At 37.1% G+C, this 22,500-nt stretch overlaps 1 protein-coding gene across 1 annotated transcript in view; it reads left to right on the plus strand.

The window, feature by feature from the left end:
• Positions 1–22,500, plus strand: part of LOC135220880 (zinc finger protein 40-like) — a 260,085-nt gene that overhangs the window by 104,817 nt on the left and 132,768 nt on the right. The window contains exon 3 of the mRNA XM_064258487.1: positions 15,667–15,816. Coding sequence (XP_064114557.1) covers positions 15,667–15,816 — 150 coding nt within the window. The remainder of the gene's footprint in view (positions 1–15,666; positions 15,817–22,500) is intronic.

Consider the following 22,500-nt stretch of genomic DNA (forward strand, 5'->3'; position numbering starts at 1 on the left):
GTTTTTCGACCATTTCGGTAGCAGTCAAAGTTGAACCGAAAGTTGAATTTTGAAATTTTTGCACTTAACGTTATTTATATGAAAATATTTCGAAACTGATAAAAGTTACAACCATGGGTTGATTTTTGTTGTATTGTGCATGAAATTGCGCACATTTCCATATATAAAACTTTATGTAACGGCAAATTTAAAAGGGTGCAAACATTAGGACAATCGCACGAAAAAATTTATTGGAAGAGTTATCGCACGAACGTGAGGAAAACGTTTTTTCATAAATTAACCATAAATCGAAATATTGTGCTAGAGACGTCCAATTTGTTTCAAAATGAAGGCAAATGATTGAATATTATAATATAAGAATTTTAGCTTACAATTGCGTTTCTCGACCATTTCTGTAGAGTCAAAGTTGACTGAAGGTTGAAATTTTTGCACTTATCGTTATTTATATGAAAATATTTCAAAACTGATAAAAGCTAAGTTGTATTTTACATGAAATTGCGCACATTTTCATATATAATACTTCATGTAAAGGATAATTTAAAATGGTGCAAAAATTATGTCAAAGTGACGAAATAATTTCCGAGATGTGTCACTGATACTTTTTAGTGCGATAAGAAAGAAATTCGCGCTTGCGCGCCTGCGTAGCGATTGTAAACAAAACAACGCCTTGATCCGTGAACTCCCAGCATCCCCCAAGGCGCGTGATACAAAAGTTTTCGGCTGGTAGGCCTATAAGTATTTTTCCGCGAATTTTTAAAAAAACTTTTTTGAGCCGACGTATGATACGTCCAATCGGCATACGGGAGACATTTTGACACGACGTTTAATACGTCCAATCGGCGTAAGAGGGTTAACTTGATACGTATATCTGAGTTTTAGTACCTTGAGTTAGAGAAAGAATCTGACTGGGATTTCCTTCGTTCTTCCATAATTTTTTAAATTTATAAGCTAAAATCTTACTAATTCACTATGGTATTTTCTTTAATGAATTGATATTATTGCTGTATAAATTAATATTAATATTTGGAAATAGTAAATCATTTATTTATCATACAAAAAAACAAACATCTTTGTAGTAGAGAGAGAGAGAGAATTATTATTTTTATTATGTGATATCATTTTAACTTATTAAACTTACTAATACAGTATTAATCAAAATTAATATTTGAAAATTAGTAAATCATTTTTGTATCATAAAAATATATTTAGTCATGAAAATAAACATCAAAATACACTAATTAGTGATTATTTTCGTTGGAAAATTCCGCGAATGGGCGAGTCCGTCCGCGAATAATTTCTAGATAGATTCCAAAGAAAAATCCGCGAATGTGTGAGTCCGCGAATCCGGAGAACGTGAATACGGGGGGAACACTGTATACGTATGTATTAGTTTTACAAATTTGGGCATAGTTTTATTTTATAAATGAAGAATAAGCATATGAGTCATAAAAATTGAATTTGTGCCCTACAGTGATATTCCAAGAAAAAGTAAAAAATTGGAAAGATGATTTTACTGTAAATTCAGCTGGTGCAGACAAATCTTTTAGCATACACATATTTTCAGCGTGTTCACAAAAAAATAACAGATTACTGCTTAGGACAGGTGGTATCTATTTAAGTAAAACTTGTTCATGTGCTGAATAAACCTTCGGTGTTAACAATAAGATAAATCATGGTGCCAGCTGGAAACTGGTTAAAAACAATAAAAAATTGTATATGCAAGAGGGGATGTTCGCTTTTGCTCTCCTCCTCCCAAGTTGGGTTTTCGATAAGCCTGCGATTCCTTCCCTGCATTTTTGTGTTTTTGGGTGTGTGTGTGTGTTGCATGAGGGTCAAACCATGTGCCCTTGCCTTCCAGGGCTCCTGTGCCCACGCTTCCTAGTTTCCACTTTGACTGACCCCCATTCAAGTTTCAGTAGGTGTCATTGCAATTATTGTAATATAACCAGTTCATGCTCAGAGGGTTGCTCCTGGCCTGTTGTGCAGTAGAAGAACTACAAAAAGAGAGAGAGAGCATCTTAGGAAATCAACACTTCCATCTTGGGAAGGATTCCCTCAAGTGGATGCTTCTGCTTCCCTTTCTTCCAGACTTATTCCTTCTGCTGCCTAATCCACCGATGCCTTTTCGCCTTCCTTTTCTTCCATTAATTCGTCTTTGGAAGCATCGGAAGTTGCTCAGGATGATATTTTGTTTAATGCTGCCCCCCTCTCTCTCAGCACCGTCTTAGTCCTTTGTTTCAGGGTCCAATACACAATAAATGTCGTCTGTGTGGGCCTCCCTAGGGCCTACTTGTGGTCCCCTCCTTGGAAGGCTTATTGTTTCATTTCATATCTGCACTCCTCCTGGCCTACACTACTTTGGGCCGCGTGTAGTGCAGCCTAGCGGGATGCCATCGTTAACTGTGCCTCACCCTGGTACGCCCTTTCCCTTGCCATCAGTGAGGCCATCGACTCAGGCTCAGAGTCTGACACACCCCGTGACATCACTCCCAGTGTCGTCTCTGCCCGTGACGTCAGTACCAGTGACTTCACACACACTGCCTGTTGCTGTGAAATTACATCCAGCTACCACCATGGTGTCATCTTCAACAGTTGCTAATCTATCGGAGGTTTTTGTGCAGGTTATGGTGGACAGACTGACTATTTTTCGATAGGTACAGTAGTACCCCTAAGAGGAAATGGCTTAGGTCTCCATCTTTGTTGTCTTTTTCGTCCTTATCGTCATCTTCATCCTCTCCTGGGCTTCGTCTCCCCCTCCTTGGTCTTGAATTAGACGGAGTATTGAGTGTTTTGTTGCTTCGTCTTCTGGGAGCCTGAAAGCTGTCATCTTCCTCACAAAGACGTGAGTTTCCCCCTCAAGTCCATGGACGTGGTCCTCTCTCATATGTTCGTGTTCTGTGGAAGATGATCATCGCTCTTCTACCACTCTGAAGTCTCCTCAACCTGTTCAGGTTTGCTCTAAGGATGACAGGGTTCCGTTCAAGGAATCGAAAGTAGTGGTCATTTGGGTTAGAAGTCCAATTGCTTTGAGACCTTCAAGATGTTCTTCTCCTTGTTTCAAGTCTCATTTGCCTGCCAGGTCCAGGATTTCCTCAGCTGTTGATTATGTAAGCAGACCTGTTTCAAGTGATGGCTTTGGTACTGTTGGCGTATGTGTCCCTCATGGCAGATTTGCTCCTATTGCTATTCATGATTGAGAGAGAAGTCATCTTTCTCCAGTTTCCAAGAACCAAGGCATTCTGTCTTATTCTTCTAGGAGGGCCTTTTAGAGTCAATGGTCGTGACTCATAAAGGTACTATCATGCTTCTGCTTCTCTTTCTCCTAGACGGTGGTTGTGGATTAATGTATATATTGCTATATGCATATGTATTCCATGTAATTCGACGACTCTGTTAGCATTGGCTTATCCAAGAAAGAAGTGAACAAGAATTAATTTTCTTTCTGACTTCATCAGTTGATCTGGAGAGCGTACTCCACTGCTGACGAAGATGATACTGGTACCTTCCACATGAGAACTTACAAAGTCGAGCTCGTGGTCAAACCCTTGCATTTTGGAATATTGTGTTGGTTCCTCAGGTGCTGAAAATGGGTGTGGTTTCGTCAGACCACATTTACCTCTTTCTTCTTTTGGGAAATTACCCACCAGACCTTGAACACTTTTTCTAAGGGACTGGTGGTGGCTGCTCAACAAGTTATGTAGCTTACCTGGCTCCTCTAAGAGGGCAGGTAGCATCTCAACTAAAGTGTTTGGTTGTGGAAGTGAAGTGATTGCATGTGTAACTGGCCTCTCCTTCTCCTCTCTCATCTTCCTTCTTTGCTTCCTTCGGGGAGAGAGTGGATTCAAGTCGACACATGCTGGAACTAGTGGCTGATGCAGGTAAGTTTACAAGTCGAGCCTCCATTCTATTTTATATCATCAGAATTATAGAAGCAAACCCACTCCTTCCTCTGGGAGGAAGGAGATCCTGACAATAAGCTAAACTCGTTACTTCTGTTTGCCTTACTGTCTCTGACTCAGAGATTCATCCCAGTCTATTTTTGTATGTCACGTTTACCTCAGTCATTCAATAAAACCCAGAAGTCTGATAATTGATCTTGCAGTTCCTATACTCCGATCAATATGTCAGAGTCACATACTCATCTTCGCTCTGTCAACCAGGAAGAGGAGCCCAGGTGCGGCTAACTCCGGTCAGTTCATAGACTCACTCAGATTCCTCCCTCCAATGAGTGGGTCTTCCTAATGTAAAGGACCAATGGTTTGTGTATCGTGTAGGAGCAAATCACAAAATTTGAAAGTAATTTGTATTTTTCTTAAGTATACAAACCTGAGGTCCTTTACATTACATTTCATGTTCATCTGAACCCACCCCTCAATCTGATACCTAGGCTAAAAGGCAAATTGGAATGTGTACATCCGGGCAGGCAGGTCTCCTGCTTACTGGATGGTAGTTAACTACCTAACCACCCTGTTCAATAGTGTAACAGCCATTTTCAGCTTCACTGTTATTAATTTCTAGTATAAAGGACCTCAGGTTTGTATACCTTACTTTAAAAATTTGTGATTTTAATAGAGACCTTTCATGTTTACAATTGATCTCTGATCCCCTTTTCCTGCCGAGAGCAGCCAGATTTGCTGAACAGCATCACCTATATGCAGTAAATATACCTCACTGTCAAACTTCTCAGCTCCAGTGATCCTTTATTCCTCACACTATTGGACTTTGGAGCAGTCTCCCTGAGGATGTTATGCAATTGGAGTTTAAAAAGTTCAAGAGATGATGCAATGCATTACTACCTTAACACACCTCTTACATCCTAATGAACACCATATTCTTTGGAAGCTTGTTTTTCAAGTCAGTGGCCCCTGTGGGCTTGTTCCTTATGAATAGTGTTCATCTAAAGACTATATAATAATAATAATAATAATAATAATAATAATAATAATAATAATAATAATAATAATAATAATAATAACAACAGTAGCAACATGGTATAGAAAATACTACTATGTACCGTAATTCTCTCTCTCTCTCTCTCTCTCTCTCTCTCTCTCTCTCTCTCTCTCTCTCTCTCTCTCTCTCTCATATAGTTAGTGACATAACTAAGACTTGTATTAGTCCAAATAAAAAGCACTGTTTGTTCATGAAAAGGAATTCAGAATAAAGGGAAAGCGACAGAATAAAGAATTTCTTAAAGGTGGCTGAGAACACTTCTAAAAATAAATCGGTTGGTTGGAATGGGGAAAGGAGAGAGAAATACTACTGTATATATGTAATCTTCATACACTCCTATATTTTTACCAACCATTTATTTCTCTTTTTAAGGGTAATGTATTAAGCTAATTTTTAAATGAAATTACAGTAAGTTTAATTTCATTTAAAAGTTAGCTTAATATTTAGGGAGCATGATTAGGGTTATATTTAGTGTTCAAACTCTAGAAGTATGCATTTATTAGCATTTTTAGAGACTGACAAACTTGAGCGAAAATTATCTTTGTGCGAGGGAGTCTAAAACCTAACCTCGCATAAGTTCGGGGTATTACTGTAAATTCATTTAAAAGTTAGCTTGATAAATTGCCTTTAAAAAAAGAAATAAATGGGTGGCAAAAAGATAGGAGTGTGTGAAGATTACATACCACAACAAGTTCTCTCTTCTCTCCCCCTTCCAATTGACCGATCTTTTTAGGCGTTCTCAAACGCTTTTAAGAAATTCTTCATTCTGTCTCTTAATTTGTTTCTGAAATTCTTTTTCATGAACAAACTGTTTTATTATTTGGATTAATACAACTCATTTATACTTCTAGAAGGTAAAGCTAAAAATAAATCAATGAAAAATTATCTATCCCTCATTAACTATGAGAAAGAGAGATATAAGAGTTGTCTTTGCAAGTATTAAGCTAACTTTTAAAATGAAATTAAAGTTACTGTAATTTCATTTAAAAGTTAGCTTAATACATTACCCTTAGAAAAAGAAATAAATAATTGGTAAAAATAAGAGGAGTTTGTGAAGATTACATACTTACAGAAAACAATAGTATTATTTTACTTCTATTTCTTCCCCTTTCCAACTTACCGAATCTATTGTTTTTTTAGAAGTTATTCTCAACCACTTTTAAGAGATTCTTTATTCTGTCACTTTCTCTTTTTTCTGAAATTCCTTTTCATGAACAAACTGTGCCTTTTATTTGGACTAATATAACTCTTAGTTATGTAACTAAGTACTAAGAAGAGAGAGAAAGAAGCATTGTCTTTACTTAAGTATTAAGTTAACTTTTATATGAAATTAAAGTTATTGTAATTTCATTTTGAAATTAGTCCAATACATTACCCTTGAAATAGAAATAAATGGTTGGTAAAAATATAGGAGTGTGTGAAGATTACATATATAGGGAGGAGAGGAGAGAGAGAATTAGGTCAAAATCATTGATTGCTCATCAGCAACACACTCCTTCCTGTCACATTACTTGACATTTTTGACAGCTTTGGACTTCGAGCTTCTGTCGACTAAAAAGAAAGATGAGAGAAAGAATTCTTTATATGCATAATTTTGTTATTACAGTTATATTATATATTTATTTACATTTATTTATTTTAATGTTTTTTTGATGTATCCACACTCCCCAAGTTTGACGGGGTGGGTATTTATTTTAGTGTGGGGGGTTCCAGGTTGCATCCTGCCTCCTTATGGAGTCCATCACTTTTCTTACGAATGTGCGGGCCGTTTCTAGGATCCCACAGACTTCTGCACGAATCTTGGAGCTAACTTGCAGCCTCTATTTTTTTTGAGATTCGAGATTCCTTTTCCAGGGATCTTGGGGATCGTGCCTAGTGGTTCCTATGGATTATGGGTTTACAATTTCCACACGGGGCATATCCCATATCCTTCTTATTTACCACTGTGGGAGGTTCTTGATAAAACTTATCCAATGTTTCCCTTTGTTTTTAATCCTCTTTTTGTTATTGTTTATGACTACATTATTATAATTTAATTCAAAATTATTATATTTGGTACCTATGTTTTATTATTAATTATTATTTATTATTATTAGTTAGTATTATTTGAAGGTAAAGGAGGACCCTCTCTTAAACATGTTTTGTTAAAGATGATGGCAGCATCAGTGGAAAAAATTGATTTTATATCAGGGTCTTTTCAATTCTTTTCATTATTATTCGTCTTCTCATCAGGGCTGATATTTTGCTAATAGCTGGCCGATGTTTTTTCAGATTCTTGGTTAAAAGAAATGTTTTCTTTTAAAAAATACTAATTTAGTTGTTATGATAACAAAAGTGATTAACAGAAATTCTTAGTAATGGAATTCCAACGTTTCCAACCAGGGGGTTATCCACTCGGTTCATTTTCAAGGACAAAGGTGAAAGCCGTGAACTGGATTGGAATGGCGGGCGTTTCGGCGGTATTTATTGGTGTCCCAGGTGCTCTGTCTGATGGGCGCTGCGTGTTTTCATTGGCTGAACAGAGGAATTAAAAGTCCCTGAGTCCAAGCCAGTCCTTGCAGAAGGTGGAAGCTTCGCAACTGCTCTTCGAGCGCGGGACGCTGGAGGAACTGGCGGGAGCATCATATTGGGCAGGGGGCACCTGAGTTGGTCCGTTCGATCGGTCTCTGATGGTGCCGGCGGGCAGCGCCACCCTAAAACGTAGCCACCGTCGGGAGGAGTGAAGGTCTCCTTGAGTTGGTTGTAAGGCTGGGTCTCTCCTCCCCCCCCCCCCCTTCCCCCCCGATGTGTAGTGGGCCCTCTAAGGAGGCGGAGGCGACTGGTGGTCTGCTGGCCTTATCGATAACTACCAATATTAGGAATAAATGTCCGTTCCGAGTTATTCCCTGGTATTGTGGACGTTTTTTGCATGAGATGGGGATGGCGCCTTCCTGAGCGTGGCAGGATATCCTCCTTGGAAAAGCGCATCGGTTGTCATACCAATGTAGGCGCCGGGGCATTGCACCCGGACAGGGCCATTTTGTTATTGGGTAAGACAACGTTAGTTTTTGACTTGAGAGGGTCCCTGCATCACAGGGGCTGGGTGGGTTTGTTTTTCATAATCAAGGCCACCCTGGTCTTCTTGCTCTTGTAGTAAATTAAATTTTAGTTTCACTTTTTTTCTGCAGGGTCCGTGTGGGGGGAGACAATTCCTTTCGGATGATGTTACGAAGGGACTCGTTCATCCTCTTTGTATTTCTTTGTGAAATGCTCCCCTTGTTAAACGAGAGTGACGTCTTCAAGGGTCGACTGGGGCGAGGCTCCTGCTGGTACCTACTTAGCGATGTTTCTGCGACAATTGGCTTTTTCGATGTTCCCGGTTGGAATACCCGTTGTTAATTAGAAACTTGGGAAACAACTACGTTCTAATTCCAGTGGTGCGTGTTCCTTACCACGAAGAAGCTAGTGTGAGGAGAGCTCTCTTTGATGAAGGCGCCCCCCCCCTGATTGCAGTGCGGTTTGTATCCTCTGCTGGACACTCGCTCTCTACGGCCGTTCAGGCACCATGCCCAGGTTCGTGGGTTTCGTCATACACTTGTGGTTACGAAGCGTTTTCTTCTTGTTCCGGCCCGACTAAAGGATGAGAAAAAAGGAGCGATAACGTCAAAGGAAAGGGGAGGGGCGACGGTCACGGCAATTGCTCGATGGTGAAGTTGAGTCTGCTGTGGTCGTGGAAGGCTTGTAGCAGGCGCTCTCCATTTCTTCCACCGTTGTTGGCACTGATGAAAGGTGGTCGTCAAATATAGCGGCACGGTACAAATAGACGGTTTCTCGATGGTGGCGAATACCGACGTTCCACAGTACCCAATGTAAGAAGTTCGCGAAAAGTACTCCGAGGGGAGAACCCATCGCATACGGGGCCAGTCTTTTTGCGTGTACATCGGCCTCTGTGGGTGGGGGAGAAAGGGGCCCTTTATTTTGTACATCCCCGCCCCCCCTTCCTCCCCAAAAAGACGGCGTAGCGATGGGTTTCTCCCCTCGGTAGGCACTTTTCGCGAAACTTCTACATGGGTTATCTGGAACGTCGGGGTATTCCGCCACCGATCGAGAAACCGTCTATGTACGTCCGAATTGTATTTGACGACACCTTCAACCAGTGCCAACACGGTGGAAGGAAATGAAAAGGAGCGCCTGCGACCAAGCCTTCACCACGACCACAGCAGACCTTCAACTTCACCATCGAGCATTGCCGGTGACCGTCGCCTCCCCATTCCTTGACGTTCTCGCTCCGGGCAACAACGAAGAAACGCCTTTCGTAACAAAAACAAGTGTATACCGAAACCCACGAAACCTGGGCAGTGTTGGGCCCTGAACGGCGAGGAGCGAGTTGTCCAGAGAGGATACAAACGCACTGCAAATCAAGCGCCTTCATCCCAGAAGAAGCTCTCTTCACACTGCTCTTCGTGGAAGGACACGCACACCTGAATTAGAACGTGTTTTGCCCAAGTTCTAATTAACAACGGGTTATTCCCAACCGGGACATCGAAAAAAAGCCATTCGCCAGAAACATCGATGAAAGTGGTACCAGCAGGAGCCTCTGCCCCGTCGCCCTTGAAGACGTCACTCCTCATTTTACAAAGGGAGCATTTTCCACAAGAAATAAAACAAAAGGAGGTGAACGAGCCCTTCCGACAACATCATCGAAACGGAATGTCTCAACCCAACCCCCACGGACCCGCGAAAAAAGTGGAAACTAATAATTTACTAACAAGAGCAAGAACACCAGTGGGCCTGATTTATGAAAACAAAAAAAAACCCCAGCCCCTGTGAATGCCAGGAACCCCTCAAGAAAAACTAAAAACGTTGTCCTACCAATACAAATGCCCTGTCACCGGGAATGCCCCGGCGCCCTACATTGGCTCATGACAAACGATGCGATTTTTCCAAGAGGATAATCCTGCCACGCTCAGGAAGGCGGCCATCCATAAGCATGCAAAAAACGGCTTCCACAATACCAGGATAACTCGGAAGGACATTATTTCCTAATAAATTGGTATGTATCGATAAGGCTAGAAGACAGCAGACCACCTGTCCGCCATCCGCCTCTTAGAGGCCCTTACACATCGGGAAGGGAGATACCCAGCCTTAACCAACCCACTCAAGAGACTTCATCTCCTCCCGACGGTGGCACGTAGGGCGCCTGCCCGCCGGCACCATAGAGCCGATCGAACGGGACCAATTCAGGTGCCCCTGCCCAATACGATGCCTCCCAGTATCCAGCGTCCGCACGCGGAAAGAGCAGTGCGAGGCTTCCACCTCTGCAAGACGGCGTTGACTCGAGGGAACTTAATCCTCTGTTCAGCCAATGAAAAAACGCAGCGCCCATCAGACAGAAGGCACCTGGGACACAATAAAAATACCGACCGAACGACCCCATTCCAATCAGTTTCACGCTCACCCTTTCCTTGACAAAATGCAACCGATGATCACGGTGGTTGGAAAAACGTTTGGCATTCACCATTACTAAGATTTGTTAATCACTTTTGTTATCATAACAATAAAAGAGTTATGCAGAAAAAACATTTCTTTAACCAAGATATGAACATCGGCCAGCTATTAGCAAATAGCAGCCCTGATGAGAAAGAGAATCAATAAGAAGAATTGAAAAGGACCATATATAAAATCAATTCCACTGATGATGCCATTCAATCTTTAACTAAATATTGATTATTATTATTATTATTTGAAAATAATTGATAATCATATAGTATTAGATATCACAAAATTTGTAATTATAGTTATATTATTATTATTATTATTATTATTATTATTATTATTATTATTATTATTATTTGAAAATATTAATAAATGCAGTACGTACATACTACATGTACCATAAAACTTCTCTCATCTCAGTGAGAGAGAGAGAGAGAGAGAGAGAGAGAGAGAGAGAGAGAGAGAGAGAGAGAGAGAGAGAGAATTACTACAGTACGGTCCCCAATTATGCGAGAATTTGGTCGATCCACGGCCTTGCAGAATTGGAAATTTGCAGATTTCGAAACATACTTTATGGGAAAATTCCATTAGGGCCAAGGCAAACGGCAACTTACCTATTCAAACTTTTTTATACTACCCATTTTTAATACTTTCTATGTACTATACAGTGATTTTTTTCTAACATGAAATTATCCTTATGGATAAATAAAACATTAAAAGGGTTTTAATAACTTAAAAAAGTTTAAAATTACACACAGGGTGGTGAAAAACTCCCACACGTAAACAATGCCACCATTGGGTGCAAGTGTACTGTACGATACAAAAATTTCCTGTAAAAAACCTTTTGGATGGAAATCCCTCTCCCTATTCTCTGCCAAAAAACCTTCAGACTCCTCTATCTCATCCTCCGTGAAGATTTCTTCTGCTGAAGGAAGGCTTTGTGAACCATTTGAGGTTCCGGGGACTGGCAGATCATATATGTCTTCACCCCCATTAGACCTAACAAACTTGGTTATGAGCGCCTGTCTCAGTTTCTTTGTCCAGCACGTTCACTATGTAATCGTTTTCATATAAATTTATTCTACGATAAAAAAGAACTAATGAAAATTCAAAATTTGATATGGAATTAAAAAGAAATGATAAAAATTCAAAATTCAACGTGAAATGACAGTATTTTTAAAAGTTTAGATTAAACAAGTCTCTCTCTCTCTCTCTCTCTCTCTCTCTCTCTCTCTCTCTCTCTCTCTCTCTCTCTCTCTCTCTCTCTCTCAAACACATCTGCTTCTCTGTTAATCACTTTTACTAGTAATTTTCATCAAAACCTATTTCAACAATAGAAAAAATAAATTATCAAATTCCAAAAGTTAGTCAAAACAGTTAACCTAGAAAAAAAATTCTTACTTCATGTTCAGCAATGACAGATTTCAAGTTGTCGACTGCTGCCAAATTGGAAGTTGCTCCTTCCTTCGTCTTTAACTAAAGGGAAAGCCTTTTAGTTTCGAGACAATAGGTCTACCTTTTTGGCTTCTAGGCAGACGCATACATGATGCGGATGATCAGAATACACTTCGCAGATATGAATAATACATATGGCGATGATGATGATGCTGATCATTCGTACACACTGCGCTATGATGTCACAAATGAAAAAAAATGTGTGAGGTGGAGCCTTCTGTCTTAGCTAATGGCTGAGCAGAAGCCTTCAGAGTACACTTCACGGATCTGAATAATACGTATGATGATGGTGATGATACCGATCATTCATACACTGCGCTATGACGTCACAAATGTGTGAGGCAGAGCCTTCCGTCTTAGCTATTAGCTGAGCAGGAAATCTTTCTCGCGCATTCCCCCTTGGAGGCATAATAGTTTTTTTCCTCCAAGGATTCCCCCCCCCCTCTCTCTCAGATACCAGCCAAACACCCCCCCCCACCTAAAATACTTGAAAAGACAATAGATTTGATACGTTTTGCGGCGCGTGACTCACAGACTTTGAACAGCTTTGCAGATACAGAAAATCTATTTTTGAAAACTAGTGACTGCATAAAAGGGGAATCGCATAATTTAATGCCATTTAATTTACACATAAAAGATTTAAAACCTATAAATTACATAAAACAATAAAAAAAAACACCTTTGCAGGCTTTCTCCAGGATTCGAAAATGTTGCTTTTGGGTTAGTGTGTCTGTGAAGTACTCGGGTATGATAATTGGTTAGGTTTCAAGTTAATTAAAGGAGATTAAAAAGAGAATCTAAAGTTGACCAGTAATTCTTGTTTGTGTCCCTAAGCTGCATTGCTAAATTCTTACACAGTTTATGCTACACTTATTGCTAAACTTAATTGCTAAATTTTTCATTTTTAATCTTCTTCACTGACTTAATTGCTACATTATTTTAATTTTTAATCTTCACAGAGTTTTTTCACGTCTCGTTCTATCACAAACTTAATTTACCCGTTGCACACTGAATGCTGTATTGCTAAATTTAACTTACTATGTTTATTACATTTAATCGCTAAAGTTTATTACATTTAATCACTAAAGTTACTATGTTTACAACATTTAATCACTAAAGTTACTATGTTTACTACCTTTAATCACTAAAGTTACTGTGTTTACTACATTTAATCGCTAAAGTTAATTGCTACTTGTTCATAAACGGAACAAACCTTTGGACTTAACATTAGGATAAATCCTTTGGCGCCTGCTGGAAACTGGTTAAAACAATGAATAAAGGATTTTGACGAAGGAAAAATCTATTTCTGGGCAAGGGTTTGTGTCGCCCAGTGAAATATATGCAAGGGATCTGTGGTATCTGACATCTAATATGCAGCTGAGGTGGAAGTGGGTCAGAGACCATACTTGAACCTTGTGAGTATTCAGTCTTTCTTCAACTGCCTTGGAGAGTGGATGTTAGCTTTTGCTCTCCTCCTCCCAAGCCAGTTTTTATTTTAAATTTTGTTAGTGAAATAAGTCTATTTAACCATAAATTTTATTGTTTTGGTTTATTTGGTGTACTAAATTTAGGCTGTTTCTGTTCGGTTATTCTGTTTCCACTTATAAAGCACCAAATAAACTGTCATTCATTTATGCACAAACAAACAAGTGTGCAGTTGTTACCTTAAAGCCCACACACGAAGTCAGGTTTGCGCATTCGTCAGTTACTGTCCCCAACTCAGCGAGATGACATGAATAAGAGCGCTGCTTGTATAGCAGTTATTCTCACTTGAAAGTAACAATTCCAAGAAAACCAGTTGTCGATAAAGGACTGGTATGTAAAACGTTCTAGATTTGCTCATGGTAATCTCTAAAAGAATTATTGGTGTCCTCCCCAAAGAATTATGAAAACTTTTTACACATGGATCATTCACATTCACTGATTTTCTAGAACTTATACCACTGATCAAGAAAGAAGATACAAATATGAGGGATGCAATATTGGCAAGTGCCAGACATTCAAGTACTCTTCGATTTCTAGCAACTGGCCAGTCATTTGATGAGCTGAAGTTTACCACAGCAACATCTCCTCAGAGCCTTTGATACATAATTATGGATGCATGTAATGCTATCATAATTATCTGTGTTGAAGGATTATATTAGGGTATGTATATCTGAATAACCATAAATGCAATAGAAAAACGTTTATTTACATAAACAAATAATGGAACAGGACTCATTGAAACAAAACTCACAATGTATACTCTTAATTAAATTACTGTAAATTTACCAAATATTTGTTCCTTAAGTACATGCACGTTGAGGATAACAATATGAAAATAATGAATATTAGAATTAATGTAAATATATCAAATATGGATATTTTTTACATGTACAATAAAGAAATAGATGTATTTTATTTAACCTTTTACCTCCCAGATATAGAAATTATTAAGCAAAACCAATGGAATTTTGCAAAAATATTTTGCCATAAGTATACATCTATAGAAAAAATTGTGTAAATTACTTACTGAAAGGAGTCCTGAGTTATGGCACTGTTCCCATGTGGGAACGCTGGGACCGGGTGTGCTGAAATTTGCTGTTTTGCCAAATTTTCAAAATTCATACATAAACGTTATAGTCACAGTTTTTCTCTTTCTACATGGCAAAATTTGAAGAACAAATAAAAAGTCATGTTATTTGTTACACTGTTGCCAGTATAGCCCCTCACAAACAAATTATTTTGACAGCATGGTAAGTTAATGTCCACTGTACCTTTATCAAAATTTAATCGGACTAGGCATTTAGTACATTGGCATTATACATTTTTCTTGCAAACAACACATCTTCCTTGCTTACAGCTCTGCTTTACATGGCCACTGCTGTCATAGTGAATGTCAGCGTATCATAGTACTAGACAGAGGGTTTGTATATATCATCTGATCAAGAGTCCAGACTTTTCACTGTTAACAACCTTTAATTTCCTTCTGTAATTTGAGCTGAAAGAGTTTTAAGTGAACAACGATGGCTCTGTTGGCAATTGGCTCTATGTCCTTTAATTTGTCAATCAGTCTGGTATACCTATCCTTCAGATTTTAATGCCCCATTTTTATAAGACCCACTTTTAACCTTCCACAAACTGTGACCAAAATTCCTCATCATTAGCTCTGCTCGCCATGACAACTCGGGCTCAAATGAGGTGATTGTGAATACATCGCTACAGACAGTACATTATTAATGGGCAATTCTTTGTCTAATAGGACGAATGCCCAGTCACCTACTTTTACCAACGGACAGCACTACACACGACGGTAATGTATGTACAATCACCAGTTTTGCACATTCATGATGGACTGTCTATTTGGTGCTTAACTGAGAGTATATGAACATGTTTAATTTATGTCCGTTTTTTTATCCTTGTTGTTGGTAGTGTAAGTAGTACTAAGTATGCATATTAATTATGAAGGCCAATTCACATTAAGTTAGGAATATAATGTATACAACTTATGCGTGAGGGAAAGATTTTGCATGTGTCCTGAGTAAGCTGGAGGTTGCATCATGCCTTGTTCAGCTTCTATTTATTGGCATAATTTGACAAACCTTTTCCCACTACTTCCTGTCTCCCATATTTATGTGGACAGTCTTGAATATATTTTCTAAAAATATTGAGTAGACTTTCCGCATAGATTTACATCATGCTTGAATATGATAAACATTGATTTGAATATTTTCTTAGACACTTAAGTATGTTTCCAGTACCCTTTTAGTTATGAGCAAGTCTAACAGTAAATCATTGTTACAGGTTAATATGGAGAATGATCAAACTCTAAATGAGAAGACTTTGACTACTTCCGATCCCTGGATAAGTTCAATTGAAAGGCAAGGACCCATAATATGTGAACAGAGTACAGGAGGTAATGTGAATGAAAATGTGACAGATACTACCAAAAAGGTAATGTGTCAGATTCCTTACTGATTATTTTCCTTGGTATATTTAAACTGGAAGCAAAATAATCAAATAATATACAGACCAGTTTTACTACAAATTTGTTATCAGCATTTATGATGCGGAATGATTGTGCAAAGCACCCTTCATCATCAGTTGTGTATGTTCATTTATTTATTTATTTATTTTTTTGTAAAATGACTAACAATAATTACAAATTATCAATTAAATTATATAATTAAAACAGCCAATAAGAGAGAGAGAGAGAGAGAGAGAGAGAGAGAGAGAGAGAGAGAGAGAGAGAGAGAGAGAGAGAGAGAGAGAATCTTATATCAAGTTTGAAATGAACTTCTAAAGGCAACTCTTATTCCCCTCCCATAAATACATATATCTTTTCCAGAGAAGAGAGAAAGAAAGGGCTGAACAAGTATATATTTGTCTGTCTATCAATTTGTTTGGCAGACTATATATTATATATTATATATATGATATATATATATATATAGATATATATATAATATATATTATATATATATATATTATATATATATATATATATAATAGAAACACCAAATGTATACCTTATGTAACATCCTACATCAAATTTACCTTAAATTATTATCATATTACTGTATTAATCTTAGAGATTTTATTAATATAATTTCAAAGTAATTTTAAACATTAGTAAGTTCCTTGTTGGACAAGTGGTTTTCTTGCTCGCCTACTATTCCAGTGGTCCGAAGTTTGATTCTCTGCTCGGCAAACGTGGAATCAGAGTAATTAATTTCTGGTGATAGAAATTCATTTCTCAATATAATGTGGTTCGAATTCCACAGTAAACTGTAGGTCCCGTTGCTAGGTAAGTGATTGGTTCCTAGTCACGTAAAACTATCTAATCCTTCGGGCCAGCCCTAGGAGAGCTGTTAATCAGTGCAGTGGTCTGGTTAAACTAAGATATAATAAACTTAATTAAACATTAGTACTTTTAAAGGTATATACGTACATACGCACTTCTAATTCTTGCAGCAGAGAGAGAGAGAGAGAGAGAGAGAGAGAGAGAGAGAGAGAGTTGTCCTTACAGTATTTAAAAGAGTGAAATATAAAGATTATTGTATTTTAAATATTCAAATATGAATATTGTAATTACAGTTATAGTATTATTATTATACATATTATAGTGTTATTATTGGAAACTATTAATAATAAACTAATTACATACATGTACCATAAAAATGATCTCATCTCGGAGAGAAAAAGAGAGAGAGAAATTGAATAAAAACCATTAAAATTGTTTACCATTATATGGCACTGCTCCCCTCCCCTGTCACATTACTTGACATATTTGACAGCTTCCAAGTCTGAGCTTCTCTGGAGTTGAGAGAAGGTAGGGAAATGGATATTATGAAGAAAGAGGAAGGGAAGAATTTTCATTTAAAATTACAGTTATTATTATTATTTTAAAATATTAATAAACACACATCTACCATAAAAATTCTCTCATCTCAGTAAGAGAGAGGTGTTATCCTTACGTAAGTGAAATGAAAAGGGTATTTTTATCTCTTTAAAATACTACCATATACAAATTTTGTAATTACAGTTACAGGTACTTTCCTGCTTACGGAGGGGTTAGGTTCCAAAAAATCCATCGTATGTTGAAAAAATCGTATCTTGAATATAGCCTAGCCTACACTAGGGTAATCAGTACCGTCTACATGTACGGTAGCACCCTGTACTACACAGTATACTCATACATATACGGCATAGTTATTATTATTTTCAGCTAATTCTCTAGGTTCAATGTATATTGGCTCATGACAATTCAGTACTAAGAGAAATTGAATAGCATTAACAAGTTAACCTAGTTTATACAGTGATAGATACCGTGGTAAATCGGACTCGGATTCAGACCGATATCGGTATAATTGAGCGATACCTATCAGGCTGCTGACGCTACCTAAAATTAAAGAATAAAAACATAATGAATATGCATCTTTTTCATGAATCTTAAAAATCATACATTACTCTATCCTATTATATTGTATGTATTCTCGTATTACGTAATGTATCATAAAATACTAACAAAGCGGTCAATGTTTTGGTTTGGAAATCAGCTGATGGCGAATACAATTTTATTTCATAATATTTAACTCAATTTGGAGCGAACTGTTTTCCTTCTAGTTAGCATAAAAGAATATCTAGATACCTTACTTATATGAGACAAGGTCATCATTTCATTATATAAGCCATGTTGATTTTAAGTCAAAATATGAATTTGAAATGTCTCGTTGGGAACCAAATTATTTTTTCTACTAACAGATTGCTTTGTGGGCATGTTTATTGTGTAAGGAAAATTATATGATTCCATTCGCTATTTTCACTTGACTTCTTTGTAGTACAGTTTTACTGTTACGTTATTTACCTTTTATCGGCGTGAAAACAGCAGTAAACTGTATTCTTTCATGACCTAAAGTTTCGATTAAAATGATTCTCTCTCAACTTTATCTACTGTTGTGTTTGATTGGATAAGTTTACAGGAGTTTTATCTTTTTGTTACAAAATAACAGTCATTAGCAGCTCGAAAAGTGTTCTCAACTTCAGCTACAACTTTGTGTAAATTTAACAGTATGTTTCCTTGCTGGTCTTTGATCTATAGCAAACAAAGTTATTACCTAAAAATATATCAGTCCTGTTATACATAACATCATTTATAACATAACTGCGGTGATTGTTTACTATTGTACAATGGTTGAAATACAAGCCAAATGAATGTTGTTATCCAATTCGGTTGCACAGGTGGCCCTCGGTTAGCGGCAGGGGTTCTGTTCCTGGCCGTCGACGCTAATTGATTTTCGACGCTAAGCGATTTTAAAGCCTATGGCCACCTCACACCTTCTTTCGAAATTCTAGACCAGTTAACAGCGCCCTAGACCAGTCAAACGGCACCTTAAGGGGGCCAGCTGGAACCTCTATATATGGGGGTATAGGGTGAAAAATGCAAAGTCATGAAAAACTCATGGAGCTTCATATGGCAATTGAGAATACGTACACGAAATATTTCGTCAAAATTCCTCTTACTTTCGTAGTTACAGGGTAATTAGTAACCATAACTCAATAAGCCTAAAACATTCATCCGTACAAGAAAATGCAATATTTCTTCTGTTATCGTAAATTTTGATAATTATTGTCAAAGAAATTGTGAGAAATGGCATCTGTAGAGATTCCGTGGGCTGCAGAGGGGAGTATCACTGTTCAACCATGATCAGTGTGAGCACAGACTTCAAGTAGTCTACACGTTCGAGTTCACCTCTGACATTCACTTGCTTTTACATATGCTTATCTATGTTTCAGCAAGAATTTCATCATGCCAATGAGGAAAAACAAGGAAAACATCTTGCTAACATAAAGACGAAGAAAATTCGCTCTAATATGATTACAGAATATCATAATATATGCGATATTAGCGTAGTTAGTGAAGAGAGAGAGAGAGGGAGGGTTGCGTAGTAAGTAAACGCCCCCGTCTTGCCTGAAGCACACGTCACACTGTCCCCCAGGCTACAATCTTTGAGCAAAGGGATCTTAATTTATGATAAATAACATAGTTTTGGTTTACGTATTAATACCCAAAAAGGAATATGAAATTCATAATAATCATGATTTATTAACATTGTCATTGTAAAAAGAGAGTACAACTTCGAATTTCACCTCTTGACATTCTCTTGCATTTACGTTTGTTTATTTTTGTTTTGGCAAGAATTTCATCATGCCAAAACGGAAAATGCTAGGAAAACATCTAGGCAACATACAGAAGAAGAAAATTTGCTGTAATAAGTCGAGTTAGTGAAGGAGAGAGAGAGAGTTGCGTAGGAAGGAGTGCGCCGTCTTGCCTGACGCAGTGCCCCAAGCTACGATATATGAGCAAAGGGATCATAATTTATGATTAAATTATGATAAATAAAATAGTTAAGGTTTATTAATACACAAAAAAGAAATATACATTCATACTAATCATTATTTATTAACATTGTCGTTATAAAAATATGAAGAAAAACTTTGAACGCCCGTATCTCAAAACTATAGTTATTGACCTTCAAAATATATCTTCTCACTTAGTTTTAAAGCTATAACATTGGAATTTGGTATATAACTCAGAAAAACGTTATAGAACAATCAAATACAGCCCGTTTTTCCTTTTTTTTTTTTTTTTTTTTTTTTTTTTTTTTTTTTTTTTCCTAATTTATAGGGTTTATTTTTTTACCATAATGAAAAATTCATATCTAGCAAAAAAATGACTTTTAGAAAAAAAACTCCTCATTTGATTGGAGGTCTACATCAGGTCTATATATGGTAGTAATCCCAGGTCTTAATATTAAATATCAATGGGAGGAGATAGAAATTTGAAAAAATGGTTATTTTTCAGGATAAATCTCCCTGGCGTCACAAAACCGAAGGTCAGAGGCAAAAATCATATGCGGTTTGGAGATGTCCCAAGTCACCTTATTAAGTGGTATGAATATCAAACTCCTGTCCTTAAAGAATGCCATTAGCCGGCTGGCCCCCTAAATACAGCGATGGCGCAAAAAAAAAAAAAGGTCGTTTCATGTTCAGTTGTTCATGGCTGTTTTTTAACTTATGTAACTAGAAGATGGGATAAAGTCAGGCTATAGTAATTTGGTCTCTCATAAAATCGGATTATCGTAAGACGAAGTTATCGTGACTAGAAAACACTACAGCTACCTGTACACTGTATAAAACCTTATTATATCTTTACATACTCTAGACACCCAAAGGATTAAAGCTTTAGGCTTTTTTCCCTTTATAGTATTTATAATACTATAATGTACTGTACAGTAAATTCTATAGATCTATACTGCATAGATATAATTTTATATCTATGCAGTATAGATCTATAGAATTTACTGTACAGTACATTATAGTATTATAAATACTATAAAGGGAAAAAAGCCTAGCTTTAATCCTTTGGGTGTCTAGAGTATGTAAAGATATAATAAGGTTTTATACAGTGTACAGGTAGCTGTAGTGTTCTAGTCACGATAATTCGTCTTACGATAATCCGATTTTATGAGAGACCAAATTACTATAGCCTGACTTTATCCCATCTTCTAGTTACATAAGTTAAAAAACAGCCATGAACAACTGAACATGAAACGACCTTTTTTTTTTTCCTTTTTTTTTTTTTCTAAGTAAAACGGAATTCGATAACATCTATTTGGCTTGTATTTCAATCATCGTACTATAGTACACTATTACCATAGTTGCTATAAATGGCGTTATGTAGAATAGAACTGAGATATCTTAATGTAATAACTTTATTCGCTATAGATCAAAGATCAATATAGATCAAAGATCAATCGGGAAATATACGTACTGTTAAATTTAAACCTAGTTATAACTGAAGCTGAGAAAACTGTTCAAGCTGCTAATGGCTATTATCGTGCATCGGCAACAAGGATAAAACTCCAGTAAATGTATGCTATCAAACACAACCATAGATAAAATTGAGATAAAATCATTTTAATTAAAACTACTGGGCTTGAAAGAGCACATTTTACTGTTGGTTTCACGCCGATATAAGATAAATAATGTAAAGTTCGTTAAAGGAAAATTGCGAACAGAATCATGTAATTTTTTTACGCAATAAACATGCCGCCAACGTAAGCTGTTAAAAAAAAAAAAAAAAGTTCACAATCACAACGAGACATATTTAATTCATATTTCCACCTAAAAACACTTCGTATAAGGAAAAATAACCTTGTCTCATTTAAGTCAAGTATCTAGATATTCGTTTATGCCAACTAGAAGCAAGAAAATTTGCTCAGAATTACGTTAAATATGTAAAACAAACTCATGTTCACCATCAGCTGATTTAAAACCAAAACATTGGCCGCTCCGCAGAATACTATACCCTATCAGCTCCTTCATGGCGATTTAGGCGTTGCGCCCTACTTTGCCAGCGCTGCCACTTCAAATATTCCAACTCAACGTTTTATGGTATGTGAAGGCAACATAAGTTATACAATAGAAATATAATTGGTTGCTGATCAATTTTTGCCAATTATTAAAAGTCCTCATAATTTTCTAGCATTTAACAACAATAAGATAAATAATTTATTCTAAAACGGGGCAAAAAAAATTTACAGCGCTGCCAGTTCCTCTCTCAGGTGTTAAGCTGACCTTAGGGCATATAGATGTCAAGCAGCCCATGCCTCTACTTAAGGAGTCTGTCGCCTTACAAACAACATGGAAGGAAGTCCTCGTTCTCGCATTAATCTTCATCCACAGGCTCGAGAAATTGTTCATAGGGTCGTTAAGTACTTGTCTGAATAAAAGGCAAACCGCGGACCCATGGTGGATGTCAGAAAAACACTGCAACGCGCCTCAGAAGCAACAATTATACCGGAGAGAACAATCAGTAGGATGTCAGTGAAATCATCAATTATTTTCTTTCATTCGTAATGTAAATATTCATTAATTCTTTTCATTCATTCTAAATGTAAATACTTATTCAATTCCCAAAATCAATTTATTTATATAAATGAATTGTTAAGTCAGTTCTATATAGATAACATGAGATGTAATAAAATCTATACATAAAGTCCTGGGATTCTCGTGTATTATCAATATAACATTCATGACCCAAATAATCATATATATTTGTTTTGACAAACCCTT

Source organism: Macrobrachium nipponense, chromosome 2 (assembly GCF_015104395.2).
Source record: "Macrobrachium nipponense isolate FS-2020 chromosome 2, ASM1510439v2, whole genome shotgun sequence".
NCBI classification, from domain to species: Eukaryota; Metazoa; Arthropoda; class Malacostraca; order Decapoda; family Palaemonidae; genus Macrobrachium; species Macrobrachium nipponense.